Here is a 20,648-nt window from a genome sequence, read left to right as displayed (position 1 = left end):
TCCTGTGAGTGCCTGCCTACGTTGCATGGACCTTGGTGGGGCGTAGAGGTTCCTCTGAATGTGAGAAAGAAGCTCCATCAACTATTCTACACATTGCCTACACATCAATTTTTCCATATTTCCTTGATGATAATTGGTCAAAAGGGGTCTTTGACCAACTAACCTATATCCCAATTTGCTGTACCTTTGACATTTAATGTCATTGGCCAGACAATATGACAGACGCAAGTGAAGGTAGAATAGGGGTGCAGCCAGGGGCGAGCGACCACTCAAGCAGAATTCTTGTGGTTGGCAATTGCCATTTGTAGATCCTGTTTCCACCAAAAATGAGGAAGTCTTGTCTGGGTTAAAATGCTGAATTTCTAAGACTGAACAAATGAGAGGGTAGGGGTTATTTCTAAGAGTAAGAGGAAAATTACTCACTGGCAAGATGAAGAGCTTGTGTATTGAACCGTGAAAAGGACATCTAATTTGGACATTGTGTGGGAGATTTGGGAACGCACCTATATGATCAGGCCTGAGCTAATGCCAGACACATGGGCTTATGTCAAGCACTTATCTAACATAATATGGCTAACTTACCTAAGCACTTATCCAATACAAAAATGACCACTACTATGTCTTACACTGGTACTCAGAGGCATCCTGCCTTTGAGGCTGGAGGTGGCCTATAGCCCTCCGACTAGTAGCCATTGATAGACTTCTACTCCATGAAGTTATCCAAACCCCTCTTAAAGCCATCCAGGTTGTGGGCTGTCACCATGTCTTGTGGCAGAGAATTCCACAAGTTGATGATGTGTTGTGTGAAAAAGTACTTCCGTTTGTTGGTCCTACATTTCCTGCCAATCAATTTCATGGGATGACCCCTGGTTCTAGTGTTATGTGAGAGAGAGAATTTCTCTCTGTCCACTTTCTCCACACCATGCATGATTTTATAGACCTCTATCACGTCTCCCCCACGGTCGTCTTTTTAAGTACTCGCCCCATATACTCCTAGCACAGAGCATATTCACATTCATATTAAAGTTCCTAAATACCGTAACTAGTACCAGAGACCAAGAGTCATCCACAAGACTAACATGAGTGCTCAGTAATTCACATCACCAGACTCAGAATGCCACTTCAGCAGTGTTTCTGAGAGAGAGATTAGGAACACAGGAAGCTGCCTTATAGCAGGCCATTGGTCCATGTAGTTCAGTATTTCCCCTGCTAACTGAGCAAAGAAGCCCCCTTTTAAAGTGGTGGTTCTCTTTATTTAGCAGGGGGAGAGTAACTGGCCCTCTCCACCCCCAGCACAGGACCTCCAGTGACTGTTGCTGGTGTCTGTCTTACATTTATTTTTAGATTGTGAGCCCTTTGGGGACAGGGATCCATCTTATTTATTTGTTATTTCTCTGTGTAAACCACCCTGAGCCATTTTTGGAAGGGCAGTATAGAAATCGAATGAATGAATGAATGAATGAATTTATATTTCTCTATGTAAACCACTTTGGGAACTTTTGTTGAAAAGCAGTATATAAATATCAGTAGTAGTAGTAGTATTGTCTACACTGACTGGCAGCAGCTTCTCCAAGTCCGCAGGCAGGAGTCTCTCTCCCTCAGCCCTTTCTTGGAGATGCTGCCAGAGAGGGAACTTGGAGCATTCTGCATGCAATACCTTGCAGTACTCATGCATGCAGTCTCCCATCCAAATGCAAACCAGAGCAGACCCTGCTTAGCAAGGGGGCAATTCATGCTTACTACCAAAGACCAGCTCTCCTCCCAAAAAACACTCTTTTGAGACCGCCTCTTGAAAGAGAGTCTGAGTTTTCGGTAGGGTGTTTTGAGTTGTTTGGTTCTCCAGATTACATAGAAAGTGTGCTTGGTACCCTCAAACACAGATTATTTGGCCATTTCCCTGGGCAGCAAGAGGCATTTTGGGCAGCTGGGATCTCCCAAGAAGTGATGGTTGACTGCAGTAACGGCCCAGGCTCAATTTTATTTGCTTATTTGTTTTTTAAAATTATATATCATCTTTTGCTTCCAACATGTCACTTTCAAAAGTTTGTGATGATAGGAACCTAGGAAGCTGCCATATACTGAGTCAGATCATCGGTCCATCTAGCTCAGTATTGTCTTCACAGACTGGCAGCGGCTTTTCCAAGGTTCCAGGCAGGAGTCTCTCTCAGCCCTTTCTTGGAGATGCTGCCAGGGAGGGAACTTGGACCCTTCTGCATGCAAGCACGCAGATGCTCTTCCCAGAGCAGCTGCACCTCTTGCATGATTATCTTGCATGTGTTGTGAGTCGCCCAGAGAACAATTTGTTATGAGGCAGCTAACAAATAAAGTTTGTTATAAACAAATATTAAATTATTATTTATTATCTTACAGTGCTCACAAATGTAGCCTCCTATCCAAATGCAAACCTGGGCAGACGCAGCTTAGCAAAGCTCTAATTCATGCTTGCTACTACAAGCACAGCTCTCTTGGTCGTCTGGTTTATGTCCTTGTGGGGGGGAGGGAAATGCTGGTGTCAGGATTTTTAAATTTCACTTCATTTTATTTTAAAAATGCATATTCCACCTTTCCATTCTTTATATTTTCAAAGCAGTTTACAACTCAGCAAAGCGGGAAGGGACCCATGTTTAGAACAAATAAAAGTCAAAACCTGGGTGGATTTGATTTAAATCAAACTGATTTAAATCACGATTTAAATCACTAGCAGGGTGGATAAAAATTAAAAAAATCCAATTTAAATTTAAAAAATCCGATTTTTTGATTTAAATCAGATTTTTTTGATTTAAATCGGATTTTTTTTTAATCCACCCTGCTAGTGATTTAAATCGTGATTTAAATCGTGATTTAAATCAAATCCACCCTGGTCAAAACCACATTAAAATGAGATATTAGAATAGCAGAGCAGCTAAAAATAATGACATTAGCCAATGGCAGAAACTGGAGTTTAAAAGTTACAGAAGCCTGGATAAATAAATACAACTCTTCACCTGGAGCCTAGGAATGATTGTATTTGCACTTTCCTGGGGAGAGCATCCCAAAGATGGACGCTGCAACAGGAGAGACCTTTGCCCTGGTTGCTACCTGCCTAATCTCAGGCAGAAGGGGCATATCTGGAGACTATTCATCACGCAGAAGATGAGCAATTAGCAGCATGGCATGCATGTGGTTTAGCACCTTGCAGAGAGAGACCTAGTCACTCTTCTTCCTGCTCCCACCACCACTTCCTTCAACAGGAGTGGATGCCGGCAGCAAGAGAAGGGCTTTCTTCCCTTCAGAAACTAGATTGTGTGGGTTTGTTTTTAAAAGAATGTTTCATCTTACCATTCAGAAATGCAAACAGCAGTAAAATACAGTTCTTCCAAAGCGCAGCAAAGCAACAGTGGATGCAGATACAGAGCACACAGTGCAGAGGATCAGGCAGGCCCTTTCCTTCTAGCCTCAGATAGAAGGGCAGCTACAGAATTTCCTAGCAAAGTAAGAGAGCAGAACCTGTCTTGCCTTCTGGGTGCTCAGAAGTGCTGGGCCAGCTTTCTGCTGACCATGGCCTGCGGGAACCCATCTACCCTGATGACAGAAATTTGACCCCAGTTCTTGAAGTGTTCCTGTGTGCGGTCTGGGTGCCATTCACTGACACACCTAGCCCCCAGCTCCTCCCATTCTGGCTTTGTATTGCATGTAAACAGTTTGTTCCCCCAAATATATAAGAACTCAAGAACCCCTCATCTGGCTGAAGCCAAAGGTCCTAGGCTAGCATCCTACGTACGTCCCAACGTGGCCAACCAGATTCCTCCAGGAAACCCATAAGCAGGACAGCAGACCACTGGGGCAGTGGTTCCCAGCCTCGAGTCCCCAGACGTTGGACTGCAACGTGGGAGTTGTAATCCAACATCTGGTGACTCAAGGCTGGGAGCTGTTGCCCTAGGGCAGGCCTCCTCAACTTTGCCCCCCAGCGGTTTTTGGACTAGAACTCCCATAATCCCCAGCCACAGTGGCCAATGGCCAGGAATTATGGGAGTCGTAGGCCAACACCTACAAGAGGGTCGAAGAGAATCAAAAAAGCAGGAAGGCAGCCCAAGAACAAAGGAGAGCTGTACAAATGTGGTCTCCTCTCCGGAAATGTTTGTTTATCAAGGAATCTTGAGAAGGAAAACACTGACTTACCCTGTCTGTAAAAACTTCCAGACTGCACCTCTGCTGCAGGAATCTTCTATGCTGAACAGCCCTAGCTTTAATAAGACCGGACGGCATCAAGACAAAATGACTCCTGAGTAGCACGCCCTGTAAGAGGGATTCCCAGGTGTTATTGACTACAACTCCCATCACCGCCAGCCAAAGGCCACTGCAGCTGGCGGGGATGATGGGAGTCATAGTCAACAGCATGTGGGAATCTCTGTTACAGGGAACACTGCTCCCGAGTAGTCCCATTGAAATTAAGTAATCTCAGTGTAGCTCATGAATAGTACCATTCTTAGCTTAGATGCTGCTGGCCATCTAACAGTTTACCTGGGACAGCCATTGGGCTAATTCCCCCCACCCCCAAAAGATAACCTTCCTAGCAACTAAACTAAACTAAAAAGCCCCAAACACTGTTGCCCTTTTGGATACAGAACATGGCCCAACCTCCCACCACCACCGCCAAATCATTTCGGAAGCCCATTCATCCTGACTGGGCCCAGCCCCACCTCCTCCAGTTAATTTGCTTGCCTCTTGAGGAAGGCATGCTTAAGGTTCGCCAGGCAGGGACTGAAAGGTTTGCCTTTGTTCGTCTCCATGCCAAACACAGTTCCATTGTAGGTCCACTTATAGCCAATGTGCCAAGTGGCATCTCTGGCACGGGTCCAGTGGAATGCAAAGTTTCCACCAGCAAGCTCATTATTCAGGTAAGCGACCATCAAATACGGATCCTTTGGAAGGGCCCAACTGACAGGGATGCTTGCTATGGTCCTCACTGGGACATCCAAGCAGTTCAGCATATGGAATACAAGGATGATTGCTGCAATGTCGTCCAGATCTTTCAGATTCAGCACTCCCAAATCTCCCCGATTCCTGGAGATATCTTGGTTTAGAGATGGACTCAGCTTTCCCAGGATTTTGTTGTCAGTGTGGTTCGGACGGTCCCTTCGGACAGACAACCCTCTTGGGAGGGGTGTGATTTTGGAGACCTGGGATGTGTGGTATGCATCCACTTTCTGCTCGAGGGTCAGCAGTGACCTACCAATCTTCTCAGCATCTTGTACGATGGCAACAATGGCCTTAGAGGACTGTTGGGGTGGGAAGGCAAAAGGTGTTCCCAGGTACTGGAAGGTTTCCCCTTCTGCAAGGGAGGCCATGTTCTCTCCCTGGATGGTGAACTTCGTATCCAAGACCCGGTTCTGGGAAGCCTTGCCAATGTGAAGTGATTTACACTTTGCGGCATTGAAGCACAAGCCCATCCAGTTGGCAGCCTTGGTGGCGGCATCCAGCATGTGCTGGAGAGCTTGGGGGTTCTTGGCAATGAACAGCAGGTCATCCGCATAGGCCAGGACGCTGATCTCCTGGCCACTCAGCCTGAAGCCCCCTTGGACACTGGTGACGTAACGGATGAGTGGCTCCATGGCCAGGTTGAAGAGGATAGGGCTGAGTGGGCACCCTTGCTTCAGCCCCGACTGGATCTCGATCTCTGGGGTTTGCTCATCACTTGTATCAATTGTAATGATGCTGCCAGCATAGAGTTCTCTGACCAGGCTGAGGAACTCTTCCGGCATGCCAAATTCTGACAGAGTGTCAAAGAGACGGCCGTGCATGATGGAGCCAAAAGCATTGGTGAGGTCCAATTTGGCCACTGCACACTCTTGTCTCTGGCGCCTCTGAACAATGTCAAGCACAGACTGCAAGAGGAAAACAGGTTCCTTGCAACTTGTGTGGGGCAGGAAAGCCTTCTGGTTCCAGCTGATGGCCCGGCCCTCCTCGGCCCACTTGGTGATACGGCCAGCGATGCACCGGGCGTACATCTTGTACAGGGTGCTGCAGAGAGAGATGGGCCTCCAGCTACTTGGGTCACCAGGGTCGCCACTCTTGAAGAATAGGATAGTCCTTGATCTCTTCCAGGCAGAGGGTATGCGACCAAAACGCTTGCACCCGTTAAAGATGGCAGCACGCAGGTGGCAGCCCGGGTCACGTTGATTCAGCAGGCCTGGGTGGAGTCCGTCACTCCCTTTCTTAAGTCTGGCCCTTCGGAGCCTCTCCTTGACCTCTTGTGGGGTGAAGTCTCCCTCCTGGAAAGCACGTGTCACTCTGGGAAGAGGAGGCAGGTCCTTTGGTCGTGGGTGGGCACAGCAATCCTCCTTTTTACTAAAGATGTGGGTGAAGTACCTGTGGAGTTCCTCACCAGGAATCTGGCACCTGGAGCAGGGCTCTCCCAAGACCTCTTCCATGGCTTTCTCCTGGTTGACACGATAGAGGTGCCGGAGGCGCTGTTCTTGGGTTGGAGGCTTGGCTTGCGGCCTGGCCCCGGCTTCTTCCAGAAGCTCATTGGTGATTTCTTGGATGACGGCTTCCAGCTCCTCGAAGGTGGTGGCCTCCTCCAGTCTGGCAATCCATGAAGCCATCATAAGCACCCCCCTCTGGTCCCACATGTCCTGCAGGCAGCTTAGTTGTGGGGAGCAGCAGGGTGCAGCGATTCCTCTGTTGGTCGGCGCTTGGGCTGGGGAGGCTTCCCTGGAAGGGCCCGCAGGGATGGAAGAAGCACCCAAAGAGCAGCTCAGGGCTCCCGAGGAAGCAGCAGGTCTCGGAGCAGTTCCTGGGAGGCTCCTGCTTTCGGTTTCGCTTCCAGAGTCGTGGAGGGTTGCCCGAGCGCAGCCAAAGAGATGGCAGACGCGTCTCTCGCAGCCCGGGGGATGGGCTGCTTTTTGTCAAGAAGGGGAAGATCAGAAGGCAGGATGCTAAAGCCAGCCAAAGAAAAGTGGAGTTCAGAAAAAGGAGGCAAGTTTTGTAGGAGGGCGTGGCAGGGGGCGGGGGGGGAGTTGAGCGCTCAGACCGGACCGGACTCCGCTGCCCCGCCCTGATATGCAAATGAGACCCTTCGTCCTGTCATGAGTTGATTGGCCCGGAGGCCTGGGGGAGATCTCTTGGGGAGGGGCCGCCCAGGAGATTGAACAGAGCTTCCTCTTTGAATCGTATGGCTGGATAGAGTTACAATTCATTAGGGCGGAAGCGAGAGCTGCCAGCTGACATACAGGGCTGTCAGTACAGTTCTGAAATTAAACAGGGGTTTTCACAGAAATACAGGGAGCCCAAAGCGAAGTTTCTCTTTCACAACAACCCTGTGAAGTAGGCTAGGCTGAGAGAGAAGTGAACTCGGGTCTCCCCGGTCCCAGTCCAGCACTCTAACCACTACACCACGCTGGCTCTGTTTATTATTAGGTATCAACTAATTAATTAATGATTGTTAATGATTAGGCATCAACTAAGTACCCGAGCAACAACAAAAGGTAGCAGCCAAGATAGCAGCTCATTCTTTAACGGATTTCATGTGGAAAATGTGGGGTGCTGCGCAGGGAGGGAGCTCTAAATGTTTGAAACGGACAATCCTGCCAATGCAAGCCGTTTTGGCAGTATAGCAAGGTAGGAAGGCGGCTGTGGAGGATCTGGGTGAGAGAGCACCCTGCATTACCCCTGCTGCAAGCTGGACCAGGCGTTCCCAATGTGGGTCCCCAGATGTTGCTGACTACAACTCCCATCATCCTGTCAATGGCTGAAAGCCAACAATATCTGGGGACCCAAAGTTGAGAATTCCTGAGTTAGACAGGGGTGAGGCTGGTTTAGATTTCCAACCCAGAATCTCCTATACAAAACATTATTATTAATAATTATTATAATTAATAAATTAATAATTATTATTATAATTAATAATTATTATTCCTTCGATTTCTATACCGCCCTTCCAAAAATGGCTCAGGGCGGTTTACAAAGAGAAACAACACACAAATAAGATGGCTTCCTGTCCCTAAAGGGCTCACATTCTAAAAAGTAACATAAGACACACACCAGCAACAGTCACTGGAAGTACTGTGCTGAGGGTGGAGAGGGCCAGTTAAAACATTCCTCGGGTTGTAGCAAAGGTCGTTTTAATAGAGCGCTCAGCTGCAGGTCCATTAATTTGCAAGCAGACACGCTTTTAAATCCATAAATGTTTTGGATTTTTATTTTTAGCGCGAAAGACTCGGATTTTGAAACAGCAAGTCCATGTTAATCTACTCGTTGCCTTATTGGTTAGGCTTCCTCTTTGTCACGTTCTCATTGGAAGATGCGTTTCGTTCCCATCCAATCACCATTGTCACTTAGATACCGCAGGGAGACAATAAAAGGCAGAAATGGCTCAAGAAACGTCTCATTTCTTTTTTGTTCCAGAAGTTTTTACTGGGTGCGGTACTGAGCAGCTATGTCGGGCCGTGGAAAGCAGGGAGGCAAAGCGAGGGCCAAGGCGAAGACCCGCTCTTCGCGGGCAGGCCTGCAGTTCCCGGTGGGGCGCGTGCACCGCTTGCTGCGCAAAGGGAACTACGCCGAGCGCGTCGGGGCCGGCGCCCCCGTCTACATGGCCGCCGTGCTGGAGTACCTCACCGCCGAGATCTTGGAGCTGGCCGGCAACGCCGCCCGGGACAACAAGAAGACGCGCATCATCCCCCGCCACTTGCAGCTGGCCATCCGCAACGACGAGGAGCTGAACAAGCTGCTGGGCAAAGTCACCATCGCCCAGGGCGGAGTCCTGCCCAACATCCAGGCTGTGCTGCTGCCCAAGAAGGCGGAGAGCCACAAGGCGAAGGCCAAGTGAAGCCCTCCTGCTCTGGCGCGCAGCGCAAAGCCTGCAAAACCCAAAGGCTCTTCTCAGAGCCACTTAACAATTCGTGAAAGAGCGGCTTGCTGTGCTCCAGAGAATATGAAGTCTTGTTATAACCTTAAGCACCCGCAAGAGCGTTTATAATTTTGTTGTCAGGTCAGTTAGGAAAAACAGCCCCGTCCGCAGACTGACTAAAGTTTGCGGGCGGGGGAGATTAAACGTTCGTGCTGCAAACTTAAGTGAGGTAGTCAAAAGACCAGCTAGGCTGGGTCAGTATCACTCTAGGGCGGGATGTTTAAGAAACATGGGGAGAAATTTTTTTTCTTTCTCGTGTTCATTAAGTGATAATGCTTTGAAGCACTAAGAGACATTTTGAAGCACGCGAACACTAGGGAGACATTTAAATTTAAATCCAACCACTGCAACTATGCTATACTGGATATTTTTCAAACATGCACACAAACACCAAAAGGATCAGTAACCTGTCATAGTCCAGGAATACAAACGTGCTAGTGGGCTACATGAACGATTACCAAGTCTCCGCTTTGAGTAACACGTTAACAGCAATAGCTCTTTTTATGAATAGGTGGGTGGCCCTTAAAAGGGCCTTTGGAGTTTACGGTCAGCTGTGTTATGAATTAGCCACCAAAACCATACAGAGTACGGCCCTGCCGCTTCAGAGCATACACCACATCCATGGCGGTCACAGTCTTTCTCTTGGCGTGCTCGGTGTAAGTCACCGCATCGCGGATGACGTTTTCCAGGAAGACCTTCAAGACGCCGCGAGTCTCTTCGTAGATGAGGCCCGAAATACGCTTGACACCCCCGCGGCGAGCCAAACGGCGGATCGCAGGCTTGGTGATGCCCTGGATGTTGTCCCGAAGTACCTTACGATGCCTCTTAGCGCCTCCCTTTCCCAGACCCTTACCTCCTTTCCCACGTCCAGACATCTTAATGCAAGTACTCACACCACTCCGATTACAAACGTTTAAAAAGCTGCCTACAGAGAGTTCATTTATAGTACTAATTCCGACCACAGGGAAGACTCAAGCCATGCCCTCATTTGTCTTATTTAGTACCGCCCCCTTTTCAAGAACTATAACCCCATAGGTCAATAGTCCTTTACAGATTCGGATGCAGAATTTTTAAACTGCCCAATCAGAAGTTAGAAGCCGGTGAGTGATGGCTGGCTCCTAGAATCTCTATATTACCACAACTCTAGTATTCTTTGCTTTCACGCCGTTCAGTTATAAGACTATGACTATGACACAGCAATAGAAAGTACTCTGGGTATGGACATAAATTCCATTAAAGTATTTAGGTTGCTGGATAAGAACCAAAACTGAATAGCAGTTTTTCTAAGGGATAACTGTCCATCACACAGGTGGGCTTCAGCCTGAGTGAAGAAACATGGTAGGGGTCGGGGAGGAGGACTCCCAAGCTCTTATGTCTGTCTCTCCTGATAGGTAGCTAGGCTCCTCTCCCTTGACATCTAGATCACGTGCACCACACCCTCCTTTTCCATTCTTTTTCGTCTGCCAAAGGAGAATCATCTCTGGGAACCTTATGAGCTCTTCTGTAAAGAAATAATTAGAAAACCTTAATTTTGTTTTTAGTTTTATTCTCTCCTTTCCTACTCCTGTACTCTGTTTCGACCTCCCTGTGAGGGGATTTTCATTTACCTGTTCTGGGTGTATGGCCAGCAAAGTGACTTTTAAACGCTGTTTTCCGTGCCAGTCCTCTATCCCCTCATCAGACAGCCACAATCTCTGCCTTTTTTGTTTGAGTGAGACTCACCTGACTTCTGCTTGTGTTCAATGCCAGAATTTCTCTGCCAGAATTTCTCTAGACAGACGAAGAAACAGGGCCTCTAGACTCCACCTCTACTTGTGGGAGCATGCCCTGTCAGCCCCGGTCACTATGGAGAAGCCTGCCAATCCTCCGGCATCATCTACTGGAAGCTCATGCACTGAGGCAGTGACTATCCCACCAGGAGGGCCTGGGACTCTGTCAGTGACTCCCTCTGCCTCCGTTTCTAGCCCCCTGTCAACTCCACTGTTGCCTGCTGCACAGTTAAGTCCGGGGTTTCTTGGGCTGTCCTCGTCCATGCCTCCTGTGGGCTCTGATGGCGGATGCCAGACTCCCGCCCCCAGTTCAGTTGCCCAGCCGCACAAACGCCCAGAGAAGGAAAAAGCCAGAGACCAGGGAGACTCGGTTCTGAAGCCGAAGAATCGGAGACGACAGCTCCCATCGCGTCTGCTGCACATGCCCAAACGCCACTGTTGGATCCGAGGCAAGCAAAGGCACCGGCGCTGCCCTCTAAAGCGGCAGCTAAAAAGAAGCACGGCCCACCTTTGGCTCCGGCCCCTCAAGGCCCGCCCAGCTGTCCCCGGACAAGAGCGCAGGTTGCTCTCCATCTCGCCGCTCCTTTGGGGGACAGACTAGCCCATCTCTGGCCAGGTACCAGGCCCAGCCTTGTTATCAGGATCAGACAGGCTAGAGAAGGAGCTTAGCTGACTCCAGGATAAAGTTCTTAGGTGTGCTGTTCAACTCAGTCAAGGGGGTGGTGAGCGTACCAGAGGACCGTATCCAGCAAATAAAAGATCTTGCCCTCCAACTACAAGGGTCTACTGCCCACACGGCATGCCAGATTCAACGTATGCTAGGACTAGTGGTTTCAACCATCACCGTCTTGCCTACAGCCAGACTGCATAGGAGACCCTTACAGCGTTGGTTCCTGGACATTTTTCACCCAATGAGGCATCACAATTCCAGACGCCTAGACTACCCAAGACATGTTCAATGCGCTCTCGCTTGGTGGACTTCAGATCAGAATTTTCTGTAGTCAGAGGCCAACACATTCAGATTATAACGGACAATACCACTACGAAGGCCTATATAAATCGCCAGGGAGGGACAGGCTCAGAGACCCTGCTTTCCCTGGCACTGGATCTATGGCACTGGGCATTGTGACACCATATTCACCTGTCTGCGGTGCATATCAGGGAGCTGAACAACACACTTGCGGACAGCTTAAGCAGAAGGCAATGGCTTTCGCACGAATGGAGGTTGCAGACGGACATTCTGGGGGAAATGTCACATAGACTTGTTTGCGAGCGAGGACAGTTTTCAATGTCCTCTATACTACTCCAGGTCGGGGATAGGAAAGAACTCATTGGGCGATGCTCTGGCAATCTCATGGTCGGGAATCTTCACTTACCTGTTTCCACCGGTCTCCTTGCTTCCATGAATTATATAGAAACTGGAGAATGAGAAAGCGGATTGTATCCTGGTGGCGCCGTGGTGGCCACGACGCCCTTGGTTTCCACGTCGGCTCCATCTGTCCAGGCGGCGTTACATCTGGCTCCCACTCCTTCCAACAGTGTTATTGCAGCAGGGAGGGAGGGTACTCCATCCAGACTTGCAATGCCTGCAGCTGACGGTGTGGCAAATCCAGGCTCCTGGCCTGTAGAGTTGAAGGAGGTCCTTGCGGCATGTAGGAAACCATCCACCTTGTCCTCGTATAGGGCAAAATGGAAACACTTTTCAGAATATGTTAAATCTATCTCTGATGCTGATCCCCCCACCACGCCAGTGCCGGTTGTTCTGTCACACTTAATGGAACTTAAAACATCTGGACTGTCAATGCCATCAATTTGGGTCAACCAAGCTGCCATATCTGCCTTTTGAACTTCCCCTCCATCACCCCCCTCACAGCTTGTCCTACCAGACATTAAACAGTTCTTGAAAGGTTTGGCCCCCCTCCACCCAGACACACCATCTATGGCAGGGTTTCTCAACGTGTGGTCCCCAGATGTTATTGGACGTCAACTCCCATAATCCCCAGCCCCAGTGGCCTTTGGTTGGAAATTATGAGAGTTGAAGTCCAATTACATCTGGGGACCCACACGCTGAGAATTCCTGATCTAAAGAGCCCCTGGTGGCGCAGTGGTAAAACTGCCGCCCTGTAACCAGAAGGTTACAAGTTCGATCCTGACCAGGGGCTCAAGGTTGACTCAGCCTTCCATCCTTCCGAGGTCGGTAAAATGAGTACCCAGAATGTTGGGGGCAATATGCTAAATCATTGTAAACCGCTTAGAGAGCTCTGGCTATAGAGCGGTATATAAATGTAAGTGCTATTGCTAAGTGCTATTGCTATAGCACCTTCATAGACCTGCCAAAGGTTCTGTCTGCCCTATGGGAAGACCGTTTGAACTTAAGGAGATGTGTGACCTTCGTTTGTTGTCTCTTAAAGCTATATTTTTGATTGCAATTATATCAGCACGGAGGGTGGGAGAACTCCAGGCCCTGCGCTCCAATCCCCCTTATCTAATTTTCCAGAGGGAAAAGGTGGTTCTGAGAGTTGATGTCTTTTTCTTACCTAAGGTGGTCTCGACTTTTCACAGGCCGCAGTCCATCTCCTTGCCCAAACCAAATTTGGAAGAGGAGCATAGATGTTAGGAGGGTGCTGGCTTTTTGTATCCAACGCATGGCGCCTTTCAGATCCACCACGGCCTTGTTTGTGGCGTATGGTGCTCCACGTAAGGGCCAGTGGGTATCATCCCAGTCTATTTCCGCCTGGGTTGTGCACAGCATTAGACTGATTTATCAGGTGGAGGGGTTGGAACCACTAAACGGGTTGAAGGCTCATTCCACCATAGTTATCTCCACGGCCTTCGACTGTGGACTCTCACTGGGTTCCATCTGTCAGGCTGCGATGTGGGCTTCACCTTCGGCCTTTATAAAACATTATGCTCTGGATGTAATGACGCGGCCTTTGGAAAAATGGGTCTTGCAAGCCTCGTTTCAGTAGAAAATGTATCCTTACCTCTGTGTTGTTTGTTGGTTCTCAATAACGTTTTTTCCCTCTTGTTGCTGAGGTCATCAAATTTATCTCTGACCCCTTATATTGGGTGTGATGTGTTTATACTCTGACAACTGGTCGCTGGGCTCTGCTTCCCTCCTCCAAAGGTCTTTGGGAGCTTGTGATACGCCCATCTGTGTGACGGATAGAGACCACTGAGAAGAACTGCAGGTTGCTTACCTGAAACCGTCGTTCTTCTGGTGGTCATCCATCCAGTCAAACACCCACCCATCCTTCCCCGCTGCAGAGCCCTGTGGCGGTAGACTCAAGAGCTGAGCAGGAGGGTGCAGAGCACATGACCTAGGTGCCGAGGGGGAGGAGCCTAGCTACCTATCAGGATGGAGAGACAGAAAGAAGAGCTTGTGAGTTTTTTTCCGGAGGTTTCTTCACTTACAGTTATGGGTAAGCAACCTGCGGTTTTTCCTGTAGTATTTTTCAAGTGAAACACGAAGTGTGTGGAGGGAAAGTAATTTTTAAAAACCCTGTTACAAAACAGAGACTTTTAAAAAAGGACTATATATATATATTTCTTTTTGTTGGCTTTTAATGAAACACTGGAAAATTGGTGAGGAAAATTAGCAAGGAAGGATATTGAGCAAGGAAGTATAATCTCTGCTAACTTGGCAAAGAGGCACCTTTTAACATGGTGATTCTCTTTATTTAGCAGGGGGAGAGTAACTGGCCCTATCCACCCCCAGCACAGTACTTCTAATGACTATTGCTGGTGTCTGTCTTATGTTTCTTTTTAGATTCTGAGCCCTTTGGGGACAGGGAGCCATCTTATTTATTTAATACATACATACATACATACATATTTGGAAGGGAAAGAGAGCCAGCGTGGTGTAGTGGTTAGAGTGCTGGACTAGGACCAGGAAAACCTGAGTTCAAATCCCCATTCAGCCATGAAAACTAGCTGGGTGACTCTGGGCCAGTCACTTCTCTCTCAGCCTAACCTTGTTGTGAAAGAGAAACTCAAGTATGTAGTACACTGCTCTGGGCTCCTTGGAGGAAGAGTATAATAATTACATTATTATAAATGTAATAATAATAAGTGTTTTCTTTCATACAGATTCCAGACAGCTGTGTCAGCCTAGCTGGTGCAGCAAAATTATAAAAAACCCAATAATTTTTTTTTAAAAGTCTTGTAGCATGTAAAGGTCAAGAATACAGTCCTAAACACACATTTACTAGGGACTAAATGAAACCCCAATTAACTAAGTGGGATTTAATTCTGAGTAAACTTGTTTAGGAATGCACTGCACAAGGTTTATAACACTATATACTTTCACAGCATGGGATCTCCATTTTAATGTGATAACAGGAAAAGCACAGTACATCTGTATGCAACTGAATGTATATAAGATGTCTGCATGCAAATGAATACTAAGTGACAGTTTAACTAGAATTGCCTTTACTGTACCTGAAGTGTTGTCCAGAAGGTGGGGGTGGGGTTGATGGAAATCCAAAACAACCACTGACAGAAAGTAACCCCCACTGGGAGAACAAGGGGGATATAACTTCATTGCAGAATTTTACACTGCTGCTTGACAACGTCGAGTATTGTCCAAAAGAGAGGCTACAGTGTATTAGAAGTTCCTAAGTGCATAATAATAGTGATTTGTTAAAGCAGGGCTACACTGTTTGTTGAGCTCTCAATCAACTATTGCCACCTCAATCTCCATAAGTAAAATAAAAGGTAAAGTGTTCCATCAAGTCAGTTTTGACTTCTGGCACCCACCGAGCCCTGTGGTTTTCTTTGGTAGAATACAGCAGGGGTTTGCCATTGCCTCCTTCCTCACAGTGTGAGATGATGCATCTTCCTATATTGCTGCTACCTGATGTAGTACCAGTGGGGATTCAAACTGGCAACCTTCTGCTTGGTAGTCAAGCATTTCCCCACTGTACCACTTATGGTATACACAGGACTATGTTGCAAGGCCGTTGCAAACATCCCCTCCCAGCCTCCTCTCCGTTCTGCAGTATTAGCAGTGGGACTACACCAAAGGGCTGCTGTGAACTACCCTCTTTCATGCTGGGTCAGTAATATGGAGATAACTCAGTCTCACCCATAGCATCTCCTGCCACCCCCACATGGAGATAACTATGGCATGAAATTTATTTTATTTATTACATTTATATCCTGCTCTTCCTTCAAGGAGCCCAGAGTGGTGTACATGGTTATGTTTCTCTCCCAACAACCCTGTTAGGTAGGTTAGGCTGAGAGAGAAGTGAGTGACCCAGTCACCCAATGAATGTCATAGCTGAACCAGAATTTGAACTCGGGGCTCCCCAGCCCAACATTCTAACCACCAGACCACACTGGCTCTTTATGAAATTTAAGAAGATTTAAGTTTTCAGCACCATTGTTTTATACTTAACATTAAAAAAAACAAAAACCCCACACACCCACATTTTCTACATCAAAGATTTGAGTCAGAAAGAGCATAAACTTCTGAGAGTTTTGTTTTAGGGGTGCGGCGCATTATAGCCACAGCTCCTGGATTTGTTATGGAGAACTTTCACTTAACCCACACAGGCGAGAAAGGAAACCATGCCTAAAACTAAGCAGGAAGTTCCATCGCCCAACACTAGCATTATCCCTCTAATTTTTAAAGTGATTCTATAGACCATTATACCGGCTTAACAAACTCCCAATGCTAAGGAAATGCCAATTAAGTACCCACCGAGTTAAAAAAGTTAGCGCATTAGAGGATGTCGCTCTGTTTTGGAAAGCGAACTACGCAAATATATGAAACCTTCAAATAGTTGCATTGCTATTGGATAGTGGAAAAGTGCGCTATGCTATTGGTTAGCCTCTCATTGGCTAAGAGAACTCCTACTCTTATTGGCTGTTTGGTACACGGTTTGCCACCATCCAATCAGAATTGAGAGTTTGTAGCCACGCAGAAGTGAATAAATGAGCGGCTCAGAGTGAGCTGGGTCTCATGCGTTCTTTTTCTGTTTTTTGGTTTGGTTCTTCAGCTCTAGTACAATGTCTGGCCGTGGAAAGCAGGGCGGCAAAGCGAGGGCCAAGGCGAAGACCCGCTCTTCGCGGGCAGGCCTGCAGTTCCCGGTGGGGCGCGTGCACCGCTTGCTGCGCAAAGGGAACTACGCCGAGCGCGTCGGGGCCGGCGCCCCCGTCTACATGGCCGCCGTGCTGGAGTACCTCACCGCCGAGATCTTGGAGCTGGCCGGCAACGCGGCGCGGGACAACAAGAAGACGCGCATCATCCCCCGCCACTTGCAGCTGGCCATCCGCAACGACGAGGAGCTGAACAAGCTGCTGGGCAAAGTCACCATCGCCCAGGGCGGAGTCCTGCCCAACATCCAGGCTGTGCTGCTGCCCAAGAAGGCGGAGAGCCACAAGGCGAAGGCCAAGTGAAGCTCTCCTGCTCTGGCGCGCAGCGCAAAGCCTGCAAAACCCAAAGGCTCTTCTCAGAGCCACCCACAATCTCACAAAAGGGCTGACTTCTAATAACAAACCCTCATCCACCGTGTTAGTCACTTAGTCTTAAGATCTTATGGGAACTGTTTTCCTCCATAAAGACAGGGTGCTTGAGAACGTTTTTTGAAAGCACAAATTGCGCGTGCACTACAGACACTGTTTTAAATGTGTCACAGTGCTCATTCCCCGCCGCTAACATGAAAAAAGGAAACATTTTCCTTCTCTGATGATGCCGCTGGAAGCCACAGGCAGGAGAAAAATTATTTTAATTTATATCCCGCTCAGAGTGGTGTGAGTTCTCCTCACAACAACCCTGTGAAGTAGATTAGGCTTGTAGATGTTAAATGTGCACACCTTAACCAAATATAAGCAAGTTCTATCCACAGTATCTGTACACGCTTAAGAGATATAGAACAGCTCTTTCTAAGAAAATGTGAGTGGCCCTTAAAAGGGCCTTTAAATTTGTTCTTAGTTGAATTAAATTAGCCACCAAAACCATACAGAGTACGGCCCTGACGCTTCAGAGCATACACCACATCCATGGCGGTCACAGTCTTTCTCTTGGCGTGCTCGGTGTAAGTCACCGCATCGCGAATGACGTTTTCCAGGAAGACCTTCAAGACGCCGCGAGTCTCTTCGTAGATGAGGCCCGAAATACGCTTGACACCCCCGCGGCGAGCCAAACGGCGGATCGCAGGCTTGGTGATGCCCTGGATGTTGTCCCGAAGTACCTTACGATGCCTCTTAGCGCCTCCCTTACCGAGACCCTTACCTCCTTTCCCACGACCAGACATACTGAACCAATCTCCTTTCGTTTGCCCAATGAATGGTGCTGCGTTAGCTGTCTTTTGCAGCGCTTATATAGAGAGGAGCCGACCACAAAGAAAACTATGTACTTCTGGCGCTTCCTTTCAAGCGTACAGTTCAAACCAACCACACTGCTGTCCAATCAAACACGAACCATTTTCAACTAGCATTTTGCAATAAGCCTGGGCCCACCCCCTGACTTTTACGACAAAGCACTCTCCTTGTCTAGCCAATTGTGATATAGCCCGGGAAATTCGAACTTTCCAACGGACGTCTCGAGGCCTTCAGCCAATCAGAACTGGGGTAATTGTCTATAAATAGTCAGTAAAGCGCTCTTTTCCCATTTACAGCTCCTTTGCTTGACTCGCAATGGCTCGTACTAAGCAGACTGCTCGTAAGTCCACCGGTGGGAAGGCGCCTCGTAAGCAGCTGGCTACTAAGGCTGCCAGGAAGAGCGCTCCAGCCACCGGCGGCGTGAAGAAGCCTCACCGCTACCGCCCTGGCACTGTGGCTCTCCGCGAGATCCGCCGCTACCAGAAGTCCACCGAGCTGCTGATCCGCAAGCTGCCCTTCCAGCGCCTGGTGCGTGAAATCGCCCAGGACTTTAAGACCGATCTGCGCTTCCAGAGCTCGGCCGTGATGGCCCTGCAGGAGGCGAGCGAGGCTTACTTGGTGGGCCTCTTTGAGGATACCAACCTCTGCGCCATCCACGCCAAGCGGGTCACCATCATGCCCAAAGACATCCAGCTGGCCCGCCGCATCCGTGGGGAGAGAGCTTAAAGTTAGCAGACCATGTAGGGGCTCCTACAAATTCCTCAGAAACCCAAAGGCTCTTTTAAGAGCCACCACATACTCAAAAAACTGCTGATAACTATTTTTTTTGAAAATTTCTATTGATCCAAGCCCTGTTGACTGTTTTAAACCAGCTCGCTGTTTTAATTTTGTCTCCTTTTTCGAGCACTTGTTAACCAGCCAGCGTGGTGTAGTGGTTAAGAGTGCTGTACTAGGACCGGGGAGACCCGAGTTCAAATCCCCATCCAGCCAGGAGACTTGCTGGGTGACTCTGGGCCAGTCACTTCTTTCTCAGCCTTAACCTACTTCACAGGGTTGTTGTGAGCAGAAACTCTAAGTATGTAGTACACCGCTCTGGGCCTCCTTGGAGGAGGAGCGGGATATAAATGTAAAAACAAACAAAATTAATGTTTTCGCTACAAAACACTACACCTTGCGGGCAGAACGGCTTCTTTACTTGGACTTCTCTGCACCTTTGAACAGCAAGTTTTTATTGTAAACGTTTTGGGGTAAACAAATAGGTAGAGATGCAAACACGCTTGAAACATTTTAAAAGCCCTGTCACAAATATAGCTGCTTGGAAGGGGGCGGTAAAAAAAAAAAATAGCAAATGAGAACTACCTGCGTGGAAGTGTATGAAATTAGCGAAACCGGAAGTTCTGAAAAAGATCGTGCAGTTGTCATTCAGATCCCACCCAGCTCTTTATCACTGTATTCTACAAAGCCAGGAACCCGTGCAAATCAGCGCTTCTCATGAGCTGTTGGGTGGCTCTTAAAAGAGCCTTTGGGGGTTTAAGGAGCGCCTCTCGCACAAAGACCAGTTGGGGGTTGGGGCAATTTTTACTTCTTCTTGGCCGCCGCTTTCTTGGGCTTGGCTACCTTCGCTTTAGGGGTCTTGGGCTTCGCCTTAGGCTTCGCAGCTTTTGCCTTGGCGGGGCTCTTCGCCGCTTTCTTGGCTTTAGCCGCCTTGGGCTTCTTGGCTGCAGGCTTCTTAGCCACCTTCTTAGCGCTTTTCTTGGCCCCTGCGCCCCCCACCGCCTTCTTCACTTTCTTGGCGGCGCTGGCGGGCTTCTTGGCGGCGGGCTTCTTGCTCTTGGCGGCGGCGGTAGCAGCAGCCGGCTTCTTCTTGGCCGCCTTGTCTTTGGTCTCCGCCTGCTTCTTGTTCAGCTTGAAGGAGCCCGAGGCGCCCGTGCCCTTGGTCTGCACCAGAGTCCCCTTGGTCACCAGGCTCTTGAGGCCCAGCTTGATGCGGCTGTTGTTTTTCTCCACATCGTAGCCCGCAGCCGCCAGCGACTTCTTGAGGGCCGCCAGAGAGACCCCGCCGCGGTCCTTGGAGGCGGACACCGCCTGGGTCAGCAGCTCCGTCACGCTGGGGCCGGAGGGCTTGGCGGCGCCCGCAGCCTTCTTAGTTCTCTTCGCCGGGGCCTTGACAGCTGGGAGCGCAGCGGCGGGCGCAGCAGGAACTTCCTCCGTCATTGTATCACGCGGCGAACCTAAACAAGCACAGAACAAACAACTCGCTACCCTCTGGCACAAAACGGAATAGAAGCTCGGGCGGAGCGGCCTGGTATTTATAGGGGAGGAGCTGCGCTCTGATTGGTGCGTTTCAAGCACTGCTCTTTGACAGCCAGACCTGGCTCCTGGTCCTTGCAACTTTGTGTTTCTTGATCTGCACAAAAGAGCCAATTAATCAAAATCCGTTCCACGGATTCCTCCCGTTCCAGGTGGGGTCGATGGGCAGGATGTCTGCTTTCAGGGGGCTGCTTTTCGCCCCCGAGAGAAGCAAGATTGGTCCGAAAACCAAGGGGGGACGCAACCTCTGCCGGCTCCTGCAGCCTGCAAATTTGTAAACTTTGGCTTTTCGCTGAAAATAGCAAACGCACCTTTTAATGATCGGTCATGAGACTATTTGAATATGATACCCTAGA

At 48.8% G+C, this 20,648-nt stretch overlaps 5 protein-coding genes across 5 annotated transcripts; 3 read left to right on the top strand and 2 right to left on the bottom strand.

The window, feature by feature from the left end:
* The first annotated feature begins 8,388 nt into the window (after positions 1-8,388).
* LOC128329927 (histone H2A type 2-C-like) lies at positions 8,389-9,622 on the top strand. Its single transcript, XM_053261864.1, has one exon. It carries the CDS (start codon positions 8,417-8,419, stop codon positions 8,804-8,806), a length of 390 nt encoding a protein of 129 aa, XP_053117839.1. The 5' UTR covers positions 8,389-8,416; the 3' UTR covers positions 8,807-9,622.
* Positions 9,363-18,084, bottom strand: LOC128329525 (uncharacterized). Its single transcript, XM_053260907.1, has 6 exons — positions 17,612-18,084; positions 16,848-17,089; positions 13,857-13,948; positions 13,300-13,412; positions 10,610-10,657; positions 9,363-9,857 (listed from the first exon to the last, which is right to left on the bottom strand). Exons 1-6 carry the CDS (start codon positions 17,913-17,915, stop codon positions 9,451-9,453), a joined length of 1,206 nt encoding a protein of 401 aa, XP_053116882.1. The 5' UTR covers positions 17,916-18,084; the 3' UTR covers positions 9,363-9,450.
* Positions 16,607-17,109, top strand: LOC128329928 (histone H2A type 2-C-like). Its single transcript, XM_053261865.1, has one exon. The coding sequence runs from the start codon at positions 16,669-16,671 to the stop codon at positions 17,056-17,058; it is 390 nt and encodes a 129-aa protein (XP_053117840.1). The 5' UTR covers positions 16,607-16,668; the 3' UTR covers positions 17,059-17,109.
* A 208-nt stretch (positions 18,085-18,292) lies between the features above and the next one.
* On the top strand, positions 18,293-18,768 carry LOC128329926 (histone H3). The gene has a single exon (XM_053261863.1). The coding sequence runs from the start codon at positions 18,298-18,300 to the stop codon at positions 18,706-18,708; it is 411 nt and encodes a 136-aa protein (XP_053117838.1). The 5' UTR covers positions 18,293-18,297; the 3' UTR covers positions 18,709-18,768.
* Positions 18,769-19,254: 486 nt separating this feature from the next.
* On the bottom strand, positions 19,255-20,249 carry LOC128329925 (histone H1-like). The gene has a single exon (XM_053261862.1). The coding sequence runs from the start codon at positions 20,194-20,196 to the stop codon at positions 19,561-19,563; it is 636 nt and encodes a 211-aa protein (XP_053117837.1). The 5' UTR covers positions 20,197-20,249; the 3' UTR covers positions 19,255-19,560.
* Positions 20,250-20,648: the final 399 nt, after the last annotated feature.

The sequence above is a fragment of the Hemicordylus capensis genome, chromosome 6 (assembly GCF_027244095.1).
Source record: "Hemicordylus capensis ecotype Gifberg chromosome 6, rHemCap1.1.pri, whole genome shotgun sequence".
NCBI classification, from domain to species: Eukaryota; Metazoa; Chordata; class Lepidosauria; order Squamata; family Cordylidae; genus Hemicordylus; species Hemicordylus capensis.
Note: the sequence above shows the minus strand (reverse complement) of the source record. Positions and strands in the feature narration are given on the sequence as shown.

Bases quoted from the DNA above. Each gene is read 5' to 3' on its own strand.
- LOC128329927 (XM_053261864.1), top strand. From the start codon at position 8,417: ATGTCGGGCCGTGGAAAGCAGGGAGGCAAAGCGAGGGCCAAGGCGAAG.
- LOC128329928 (XM_053261865.1), top strand. From the start codon at position 16,669: ATGTCTGGCCGTGGAAAGCAGGGCGGCAAAGCGAGGGCCAAGGCGAAG.
- LOC128329525 (XM_053260907.1), bottom strand. From the start codon at position 17,915: ATGTCTGGTCGTGGGAAAGGAGGTAAGGGTCTCGGTAAGGGAGGCGCT. The intron at 17,090-17,611 runs GTGGCTAATTTA...TGGGTTTTGCAG, and splicing joins CCGTACTCTGTATGGTTTTG to GCTTTGCGCTGCGCGCCAGA. The intron at 13,413-13,856 runs GTAAGCAACCTG...CTGATAAATCAG, and splicing joins CAGAAGAACGACGGTTTCAG to TCTAATGCTGTGCACAACCC.
- LOC128329926 (XM_053261863.1), top strand. From the start codon at position 18,298: ATGGCTCGTACTAAGCAGACTGCTCGTAAGTCCACCGGTGGGAAGGCG.
- LOC128329925 (XM_053261862.1), bottom strand. From the start codon at position 20,196: ATGACGGAGGAAGTTCCTGCTGCGCCCGCCGCTGCGCTCCCAGCTGTC.